This window comes from Microtus ochrogaster, chromosome 8 (assembly GCF_000317375.1).
Source record: "Microtus ochrogaster isolate Prairie Vole_2 chromosome 8, MicOch1.0, whole genome shotgun sequence".
NCBI classification, from domain to species: Eukaryota; Metazoa; Chordata; class Mammalia; order Rodentia; family Cricetidae; genus Microtus; species Microtus ochrogaster.
Genome location: NC_022015.1, coordinates 37,861,772 through 37,872,525, shown reverse-complemented (window position 1 = coordinate 37,872,525; position 10,754 = coordinate 37,861,772). Strand labels below are relative to the sequence as shown.

The 10,754-nt window shown below is 54.5% G+C and overlaps 1 protein-coding gene across 1 annotated transcript in view; it reads left to right on the top strand.

Moving 5' to 3' along the window:
* The window catches only part of Tpcn2 (two pore segment channel 2), a 30,834-nt gene that overhangs the window by 14,413 nt on the left and 5,667 nt on the right, over window positions 1–10,754 (top strand). Inside the window, exons 9-17 of the mRNA XM_005351612.3 lie at window positions 723–788; window positions 1,654–1,718; window positions 2,211–2,311; window positions 2,756–2,837; window positions 2,980–3,066; window positions 7,110–7,229; window positions 7,359–7,418; window positions 8,335–8,463; window positions 9,420–9,469. Coding sequence (XP_005351669.1) covers window positions 723–788; window positions 1,654–1,718; window positions 2,211–2,311; window positions 2,756–2,837; window positions 2,980–3,066; window positions 7,110–7,229; window positions 7,359–7,418; window positions 8,335–8,463; window positions 9,420–9,469 — 760 coding nt within the window. The remainder of the gene's footprint in view (window positions 1–722; window positions 789–1,653; window positions 1,719–2,210; window positions 2,312–2,755; window positions 2,838–2,979; window positions 3,067–7,109; window positions 7,230–7,358; window positions 7,419–8,334; window positions 8,464–9,419; window positions 9,470–10,754) is intronic.

The window sequence follows — 10,754 nt, the reverse complement described above, 5'->3', positions numbered from 1 at the left end:
TGTGGAGTGTGGGAGTTGGAAGGAGCAGAGGGGCAGAGAGCCTGGCCTGGGAGGACCAGTTGGGATGCTGAGTTATGGCGCCCGTCCTGAGTGTATGAGTGCTTTTCATTAGCAGGGGGTATGATACTGGGGTCTCCCTCTACCTTTCCTCCCACCCCTTTGTGTTCTTGGTCCCTTCCAATCCCTTCTTTCTCTTTTGGTTCCCTTTGTCTTTACTCCTTGGGGACACTGGAAGTGTGTGGCAGTATGTGGTGCGGTGGCCTTGGTCAGTGGTTCCTATCGTGGCCTCTCTGGGGCCTGGCCACACTTCCTCTCACCACCCAGGCCTGCTGTGAGCTGTGTGCCATGCAGGAGCACAAGTGTGGGAGTCCCAGGTCTTATCTGGCCATGGTTGGGTACTCTAGCGTGGGCTGTGCCTGGATGGGAAAGCTGCAGCCCGCTATCTGCTGGTCTTATCTGGTCTCTAGGAGACCTCCCCTGAGGGCAATCTGTAATTTCCACCCCAGAAGTGCTGTGCACCTGACCCTAAGCCGGTCTCTGTGAGGAGAGCTGTGTAGCTTGGGGAGTGGTCACAGTGAAGGGGTGAAAATCTATCCCGGAGGGTACCAGTAATGGAACATGAAGTCCTCAGACCCCTGGGAAGGCAGATGTTGCAGGATCAAGATGGAAGTGGGGGCAGCTGCTGCAGTGTGTGCTTACCTCTGACTCTTCCTTTGTCTCAGTGATGATTCCTGCATATACCCAGAACCGGGTCTCTGCCCTCTTCTTCATACTCTTCACCTTGATAGGTAAGTGCAGGTGGGTCTGCGTGAACACCAGGCGGGCACTCACCCATGCTCCTCGGCTTGCTTCTTCCTGGAACTTTGCCTCCGTCTGCTTGCACCCTATAACTTCCCCTCCCCCACACCCCTTAACTTGACTAAATGTAACCTGTTTTCTCCTTATAGCATTACCGCAGTTCATCCCCTAGACCTTCACCTGACTTCTCAGTGTGTCCCTACCCTGTAATTCCACCTCAGCCTGTCCCGCCATGGCTTCACCTCAGCCTGTCCTGCCATACCCTCACCTCAGCCTGCTCCCTCAGCTTGCTCCCAACTTATCCTTCATCTCAGCTTGTCCAGCTGTGGCTCCATCTCTGCTTCCCACCCTGCTATCTTTACCCCACCACACCTTCCATATACTTCACTACTCTGTCCCATCTCCTCAGCGTGGCCCCTCTGGATACCACAGACACATCCTTCATCCCAGTCTAGCCCACTCCTGTAGCTTCACCCCAGTTCCCCATCCTGCACCTGCATATGCCCCCCTGCACCTGTAACTTAACTCAGTCTGTTCCCCACCCCAGCTCCATCTTAGCCTGCCCTCTCTGCTCTTCCCCCATATGTGACTGTTGCTGCCCCTGTCTGTCTTGCTATCCATGACTAGGGATGCTTGGCCTTACCCCATTGGGTAGACACAGATGCAGGAGTCTGGGGTTGTGTGTGTCCCCTGTTATCAGGCAGAAGGGAACTCTGGGAATGTGACCATGGTTGCTCATCTCGTGCTCCTGGCCACCATGTCCAGGCTGGCTGAGACCTTTGACGGTTGTGGCGTAGCTGCTGCAGGCTCTGCCTCACTGGCCTCTGGTCAGGTGCTTGTTTTATACTATCACAGGAAGCTTGTTTCTGATGAACCTGCTGACGGCCATCATCTACAATCAGTTCCGTGGCTACCTGATGGTGAGCCACCCTGAGCCCTGCTGGGCTGTGCCAGAGCTGGCCCCAGAGGCCAAGGCGGGGTTGGGCCCTGAGTCACCTGACCCTGTGGGACTAGGAGCTGGCTTGTCATTGCTTGTGGACCAGCTCAGACACACTGTCTCTGCTATGGGTCATTTCACGAGCACAGGTATTGCCATGGTTACCCTGCCTTTTCATAACAAGAGGAAAACACCCATGGGGTGCAGCTCCTGGGGTGTCTGATCTGCACCCTAAATACACAGAAAGAAATGCATGACTTAGAGGCTTCTGTAGTGAGCTGTGGTCAGCAGCCATCCCTGCCTTGTCTTGGCTGGGCCCTGTCCTTTGAGGACTGTCCCCTGTAGTGGTGCCCAAGGAGTGAAGGGCTTGCTCCCTAGGCTCCCCCTTAGCCCACTCCCCAGGGCAGGGTGGAGGAGGATAGAGATGTGTGTGGGAACTGCCAGAGCTAGGTGTTCAGAGCCATCCTCTTTACAGAAGTCTCTACAGACCTCGTTGTTCCGGCGGCGGCTGGGGGCCCGTGCAGCCTATGAAGTCCTTGCATCCACGGCAGGGCAGACTGGAGCCACCTCTGAGGCGTGAGTGCTGGGTGGGGTCCTCCTTCTGGGAAGGGGAGCTGGGTGCTCACTAGGGGTTTCCCGAGTAGCCCCTGCTGACTGGCGCCAGACTGGATAGTCCATTTGGAGCTGTGTAAACTGCCAAGCCCTCAGTGCTTCCGTTATCCTGCTTACTAAGGCAGGCATCCACACTGCCAGGTGGGCAGAGAAAGGAGACAGACAGCTCTGGTGTGTCACTGAGAAAGTTCTGGGCTTGACCGCTCAGTGGCAGCACAGCCTGCTGTCCCTCTTTTCCGGAGGCGTCTCCAGGGGATCTCAGGTGGGGCCTGTAGGACCCTTCAGCTCACCCCATGTTGGAAGCTCACCAAGTCTCCTTTGCATGCAGCAGGGTGGATTCATAGCCAAGTTCAGGCCAGAGAAACTGGTGCTGGACATGCTCACTGAGATGGGGTTTCTTTGCCGCAGAGTTGGGGTAAATCCAGAGGACTTTCTGCGAGTACTTCAGAAAACCCAGCTCCCCAAAATCTTCAAAGAGGCCATCATGCAGGTTGCTGCTCCTCCTGGGTCTGCCCCAGCTCTTGTTGGGTGGGTTGTCAGCCCAGTGCTCACCGCCCATGGGTCGGGAGGGGCCCAGGCATTTGGGCATTGCTCTCCCATTGCCAGTGGCAAACCTGGCTTTTCTTCTGCAGAAGGCGCGTTCCTATGACGGCCGCCCGATGCTGGCTGATGAATTCCAGAAACTCTTCGATGAGGTTGACAAGGGTGTGATCAAAGAGGTAACTAGGTCTGGCCTGTGCCACCTGTCCAGTCTGGACTAGTGGGATTCCATTTCCCATTGTTTCTAATGACCCCTGCCAGGACTTGCCTGCCCTGGGGTCCCTGCATTGGCAGTGGGAATCCTTTGGCTCTTGACAATTTGGGCTGAATTTGTTGGCTGGAGACATTTATCATTTGGGGAAGTGGCCTGGGCAAGCCTGACCAGAGGAACATTCCACAGCATTCTTCTGTCAGAAACAAAGTCCTTTGGCCATTCCTCTGGGAGGTCTAAATGCTAACCCTTTCCAAGGCCTTTGCCTCTTACTCTGGACGCTTGTGCACTGTCCCTTGGGAGTCTTAGCTTCCACTTCAGCCCCAGTCAGAAGACGAGAATGTCTGCACGTGCCAGTGTGGGTTTCTGGGGTGAGCAGCCTTGCCGGGCATAGCTCAGGTACCCAGGCAGGCAAAGGGACTACTCTTCCTGCCAGTCCCCCTGAGAGGACCAGGGCAGGTCTCGGGCTGGACAGGCTAAAGTGGGGTCAGATGTGTCCTGCTGCTCGAAGCCTTGGCAGTTCCAGGGCTGTGTGACCTGGCTGCTCAGCCTGCTTTAGGACATACCTTAGCCACAGCAACGGACATTTAATACCTCACGGAGACATTCCAGGCCCAGTACCTCTCAAGGCCTCTCCGTGTGGCTGGCCCATGGTGGCTTCAGGTGGTCATCCCTGTGTGTGTCCCCAAATCATCTTCTTACAAGGACATAGTCATGTGGAATAAAACCCTCCCCACACCCTACCTTCCCACGGGTCAGTCACCCCAGAGAGGCAGTATCTACAAATGTATCACATTCTCTAGGAGTAGGGCTGGTCTTGGGTGGAGAATTCTGTGGCGCATGAAGGATCAGCCTGTCTGTCAGCTGCCCTGGTAGGGTTGTTGGCTTACGTGACCTGGTCGCCATCACGGTGGTTGTCCTCAGGCCTCCCCAGGCCTTCAGGAGGCATGCATTTGTTGCTGATGTCCTTGGAGGTGTTGCTTCTGCCCCCACCTTGGAACACAGGAGTCTGGTGAAGGTGACGTATCATCAGGGAGCACTGTGCATGTACTCTGCCATCAGTCCTCTGCTTGGACCAGGTGGGCACTGAGGTGTCAGAGGGTCCCCTCGATTTGGGGAGTGTGAAACAAATACTGTTGGATGCAGACTTGCAGCGATTAGAGCCTGGGAGGCTCAGGTGGTGGTTCCCAGCCTGGATAGGAGGTCTGCTGCCTCAGGAGCTGCTGTGAGAATCCATACGGGCTGGGTTTGCTGTCCTTCAGTCTAGGTACAGTCAGACCTGGCAAGAGCGCCATCTCCATCTAGGTTCTGTTCCTTAGTCTTGCCTGGTGCCTGCTGGGCTGCCCCTTCTCCCAATGCTGGGGCTTGCCAACCTCTGGGGAGCATAGCAGCTGTCAAACTTGACTCCTCTCTCCCGCTGCCAGGGTATTTTGGCATCCTGTCGCAGTGCTGCCGAGGAAAGACTGTGTCTGGCGATCGAGGCTCAGTAGAGCAGGCTCAGGTTGGGGACAGCCTAGCACTTGAGCCGTATCCCTCCTCTGGCCCCTTTCCTGGCTGCTTTCTGGATTCTTTGAAATGGAGTCTTCCTGTGTAGCCATAGCTGTCCTCGAACTTACTATGTAGCCCAGGCTGGTCTCGAACTCACAGAAACTCACTGTCTTTGCTCAAGAATGTTGAGTGGAGTTAAAGCAATGCATGACTGCTCAGCTTTCCCAGTGACTTACCTGCTCTGTGGCCCATGCTGTTACTGGTGGTCCAAGATTTGAAGACTAGGATTGGGTCTTGAGACATGTGTTCAAATCTGGAAGTTTTGAGAGCCTTGGGTCCTTGCCCTTATAGTATGTCCCTCTTCCCTCCAAAACTGAGTGAGTGAGTTCAGTTATTTGAGGATTGCTAACTTTAGGGGCAGCCCCTTCCTAGAGGTGCCCTACTGTAGGCTGGGCTGTGGCAGCTTGTGTGATCTGCTTGCCTGTCAGCAGAGGGCTGGGTGCATGCTGGTGGCTGCAGGCGCTGGGTGCATGCTGGTGGCTGCAGGTGCTGTGCAGCTTCCAAAAAGTCCTTCAGTGAGTGTAGTCACCACTGTAGATGTGAAAGACTAGAAAACCCCCTCTCTTCCCTCCCCAGAGGCAGCTGCTGTCATGTGGGCACTGGTTGGTTCAGCTCTCAGGAGTGTATGGCTATGTTCTGCTAAGTTTGAACATGGTGGAGGTGCTGAACCTCTCTCAGCAAGGTGTCATTGTGCTTCTAGTCAGGCAGAAACCACAGGGGAGCGAGCGTAAACAAGGCCCCATCCCTAGGAGGAAGTCTCAGAGGTGATGAAAGACCTGGGTAGAGAAGGAAGAGCCCTGGGGCTGAGGGACAGTGCCCGAGCAAGGATAACCTTAGAAGGGGACCTTCCCCGGCCAGACTCAGGCCTCCGTGGAGAAGTGTGGCTCATACCTGTAGAAAGAAGGTGGCCCAGAGCTCTTTGGGGAAGGTTTCCAGACATCGGTGGAGAATGTGGCTGAGATTTCTGTGCAGAAGATGACGCAGATCTCTGGGGAGCAAACCTCTGGCCTGCCTGAGCCAATGCCGCTCTGCGGGCCATTGGCAAAGTGAGAGCATCTGCATTGGGAACTGCGGGGGCCACGCTATCTGCCGCAGAGGCCAGGGTGTGCAGAGTGCTAAAGGGCCTCTGGGCAGCCAGCCCCTGCACACCAGCTCACTTGTCAGTAGGTTAGGCTGAAGCTCTAGGTGCCGGGACTACATGTCTGCAGAGTCACCATGTGTCCTGATGCCACACCACTGCATGATACCTGAAGCTGCAGGGGCTGCGCATTGCTCCCGTGGTTTGCTGCGTCAGTCTGCTGCGCCACCTCCCACTCTTTCCCTGTACCTGTGCCAGGGGTGCCACAGGAAGTCATGGACCCCAGAAAACACTGGTCTTGTGAGGCCGCCCTCCACTGCTGTCCACTCTGGACGGCCACAGTGCCCCTGGGTTGTCGTTCTGTTGTCCTAGCACTTGGCGAGCCAGCTTTAGGAATGTCTCACAAAGTATTGTCCATTCGGTATGCCTTTGCAGTTTTGGTTTATTTGTTTATTTATTCAGTTATTTTTGTTTTTCAAGACAGTGTTTATCTGTGTAGCCCTGGCTGTGCTGTAACTTGCTCTGTAGACCAGGTTGGCCTCGAACTCGGAGCTCAGAGATCCGCCAGCCTCTGCCTCCCAAGTGCTGGGATCAAAGGTGTGTGCCACTCAGAGGACCACTTACGGGAAGCTGTTCTTTTCCCACGTGGGTCCTAGGGGTAGAGCTCAGGTCGTCAGGCTTGGCAACAAGGCCTTTTTGTGCATGAGGGGGTTTGTCTACATGTATGTGTATATAGCTCTTGTGTGCTTGGTCCCTGTGGAGGTCAGAAGAGGTCACTGGATCACCTGGAACTGGAGTATAGATGACTGTGAAGTACCATGGTGGTGATGGGAACTGAGCCTGGATCCTCTGCAAGAGCAGCTAGTGTTCTTAACTGCTGAGCCATCTCTCTAGCTCCCAAGCATGCATCTTGTTTTTAAAACTATTTTATTTATTTTATGTGTATGGGTGTTTTGTCTGCATGCATATCTGTGTACCGTATGTGTGCTGGTGCCTCCAGAGGCCAGAAGAGGGTGTTGTATCTCCTAGGACTAGAATTATAGATAGTTGTAAGCCACCAAGTGTGTACTGGGAATTGAACTTGGGTCCTCTGGAGAAGCAGCCTGTCCCCTTAACCACTAAGTCATCTTTCCAGTGCTCCCTCCCCCTGCAAGCATACATTCCAAATGACTCATGTGTCATGGTTACATACAGGGCATTAGACATTTAGGTCATTTCGCTATATAAGACCACTGCAATAAAGGTCACTGTGATAAGGCTCTCGTGTGTTTGGGATTACTTCTGAAGCTACATGAGTCAGAGCAGGAGGTAAGGCAGGAGGTAAGGCAGGAGGATGTCTCCTGCCTCACCACAGCTCTGAGAGTGTGGCTTCCTTCCCTTTGTAGCACCCGCCGAAGCCCCAGTACCAGTCTCTGTTTCTGCAGAGCGTCCAGTTCATCTTCAGTCACCGCTACTTCGACTACCTGGGGAACGTCATCGCTCTGGGAAACCTCCTGTCTATCTGTGTGAGTGGGGGCTTACCCTGTGGTGGTGTGGGAGGCCCTCTCCTGCAGCCAGCCTTCCCCTGTGCCTGCCTCCCCGCTAACACTGTGACTGGCCACAGTGGTAAGCCATCCTCCTCTGTGGCTCTGCAGGTATTCCTGGTGCTGGACTCAGACCTGCTGCCTGGGGAACGTGATGACTTTGTTCTGGGGGTGAGTTCAAGGGCGCCTGCTGGCCTGTGGAACTGTCAGCTCTGCCAGGGGCAGAGCAGTGAGGAGGAGGAACAGGGCGGAAGACAGAGTGGCTGAGTCCAGAGCAGAGATCCCTCATGGGGGTGGAGGCTCTGGTTAGATGGGCGGAGTGTCTGGGTGGGGACTCCCATGGGCCCCTGCTTAGAGGGGTGGGAAACTGAGGGTCCTGGGTCTTGTAGAGAGAAGAGACCAGCTGGGCTGCAGTGCCAACTGGGTCCTATGGACTGTATGGCTTCAGGCTTTGGGCCTTGCCTCCAAGAATTAACCGTGATCTCTTCTGATGTTGAAAGGGTCTGTCAAATCCCTTGGGAATTGAAGCGTTCCACTTGGAACTTTAAGCAGAAGCCTATTGTTTATGTTAGATTCTGTTTGTGGCTGTGTGGAGGCTGTCTCACAGTTCAGAATGAACAGAACTGTGTACACCTAGGGAGTGAGCCTCCCCTCGGTCTGTCCTGTGTGTGTGTGGGGGGAGTCTATATGACTCCCTTTAGAGGAAGAGGTGCTTGTGTTTCCTTCCTGGTGGAGGCCATCTTCCTTGGTGAGTTCTCACCACAAGCTCTCTGTCCTGTCGGGGAGAAACTTCTGCAAGCTCAGGTTCCCCAGGCAAGAGCTGGCCTAGAATGTTCCCTTTGATTGCCCATTGGTTGGGGAGGTGCGGGTCAGGTGCAGATCTACATTCCTGGGGTGTCTGTGGACCTCAGAAATAGGACAAAACAAGAAGCAGAAATGCCAGCGATGCTCTAAGCACGGGGGACGGGGTCCCGGAAGGGCAGCAGCGGAGGTGGGGGGGAATGCTGTGGCCACAGGCCTTGGGGTCCTAGGATCAGCTCTGGGATGCAGCAGGTAAGGCTGGTGCTGGGTTCTTCTGCCTCTTCAGATTATTGACCACGTCTTCATCTTGTACTACGTGCTGGAGCTGCTGTTCAAGGTGTTCGCGCAGGGCCTGCGGGGCTACTTGTCCTACTGTAGCAACGTGTTTGATGGCATCCTCACCATTGTCCTCCTGGTAAAGTCCGTGCAAGCTGGGGTACCTCTCCTGGCAGCTGCGTGAGCCTGGCTGGCAGCTTTGTCTGGGCCCTTTGGGTTTATAGTGTGGTATAGATAGATATATCAGATAGTATTATGGACTACCCAGGAGGAAGTGGGGCTCCTGGCTTGAGGGATCTAGGGTGAAGTGCGCGATTGGATGCAGAAACTTTGATCCCATTGTGTTTGAGTGCTACAGGGGCTGGACTACCACTTCTCATCCTGAGGGAGGTCCAGCAGGACCCAGCGCTGTCGGCAGCTAATGCAGCCCCTGGCGCAGCCCTCCAGTGCCACTGGTTCACAGTGCAGCCTGTAAAGTGAGTGTCAGGGGTCTCAGCTACCCAGGATGCCCTTGAGAATCCATGAACTTTCTTTTTTTTTTAAAAAAAAATATTTCTTATTGTTTGTTTACTTTATTTTATGTGCACTGGTGTGAAGGTGTCAGATCCCCTGGAACTGGATCTTCAGATAGTTGTGAGCTGCCATGTGGGTGCTGGGAATTGAACCCGGGTCCTCTGGAAGAGCAGTCAGTGCTCTTAACCGTTGAGCCGTCTCTCCAGCCCCTCCATGAACTTTCTTTTCCCCACTTTCTGGGAGTGAGGGGCTCACACTTGGTGTGGGTATTACAGCAGTGACCTCAAGTGACATTTCGAGAACCAGTGGCCCCTGAGGACATGCATAGAGAGACTTACTTGAGCCAGGAAATTTGGTCCATCTATGACTAAGTGGCTTCTGAAGTCCTGACTGAGTGTTCTGGCTGGCAGAAGTCTGACATCTGGATGTATGGGGCCAGGCCTGAGCTCTCGAGTTCCACTGCATGCTCAGGAGATGCCCTGAAGTCTTGGGATTCTGTTGCACACTGCCTGGGATGGCACTGCTGGAGGTGCCACCCGGGTTGGCACTGCTGGACGAAGCTCCCTTCTCTCTGTGGTTTAGGTTTTGGAGATTTCTACTCTGGCTGTATACCGATTGCCACACTCAGGATGGTATGTGATTGCAGAGAACCTGGGGATACCACCTGAGCAGTGACCTGTCTCACTGCATCCTGGTGACAGATTCCAGTACCACACAGAGCCCCTGGACACTGGCATGTGCCATTTTACCATAGAGTTCTTGGACTGTGGGCTGAGTCTGCCCTGAGTGGGGGACATGCAGAGATGGACACCGCTCCTCGTTCAGGCAGTCCCCTTTGCAGTGGCTTGCTGGGCAGTGGTGTTCCCTTGTAAGGTATTCTAACAAGTGGCCATGTCCCTTCTTCCCTGCCATCCAGCATGGAAAATGTGGCCCAACTCAGGTCTGGGGAGTCTGGGGTCAAAGACGGATTGGGCTGGGTCCCTTGGCTGTAGTGTGGGAAGATCCCCTTGCTAGTACCTGCCCAGCATGTGACCTTGGCTCAACCCTGTGCTCTGAGTGTCTGTTTATTTTTTGTAAAAGGGTGTCCCTGCCTTCCTGAGGTGTTAGGACATTGTTTGAGCCCACTGAGACCCGTTCTTACTCTATTGACAGACTTCTGGGTAGGGTCCGAGGACTTTTGGCATAGCCAATGGGTGCTAGGCTTATACCGGTGCCTTGGTGGGTGAGGCTGCCCTGTGCCGAGGATGGTACATTAGATTGGTATGAGGGGCTCCTATGAGTCAAGACTTGGCTAGCATAGGCCTGTGGCCACTTCTGTCTACTTTGGATCCCTGCCCTGCCTTGACTTAGACAGTAACACAGTTGGGAGAAACTTCTTAGGGCTGGGGGTTCAGCATAGACCTGCAGAATTGCCTCTGGGGTGTCTGCTGGGATAGCTTGGAGAAGGGCAGGGACAGTCCACCCATGTTGCCAGGCAGGAGCTGTGAGAGAGCACCAATCCTGTTTCTGATGTGAGCCAAGCCCTCCTCAAGCTTTGTCCCATCACCTTGGGAGTTGTGAGGGTGACATTTGGGGCAAGAATGGCTTCAGAGAAGCCATGGGGATACCGGAGTCCAGTGGCAACCACAGAGTTGGATCAGGACTAGATCATAGGATAGGAGGCCCAGATGGGACAGGGTCAGTGATGGGACAGAGCCAACGGTCAGATAATAGGTTGAGGTTGGGACAAGCTTCCTGTTAGTCCTTTCGGAACTGAGCTTGGCAGATCTGGGACCTGGGGCATTGAATACCATCTCTGCCTTCATGCTATGGGGTTGCTCTGGGAGGTGTGACCGTGGCTGTGACTGTTCTAGGAGGTGTGACCGTGGCTGTGGCTGTGCTAGGAGGTGTGACCGTGGCTGTGACTGTTCTAGGAGG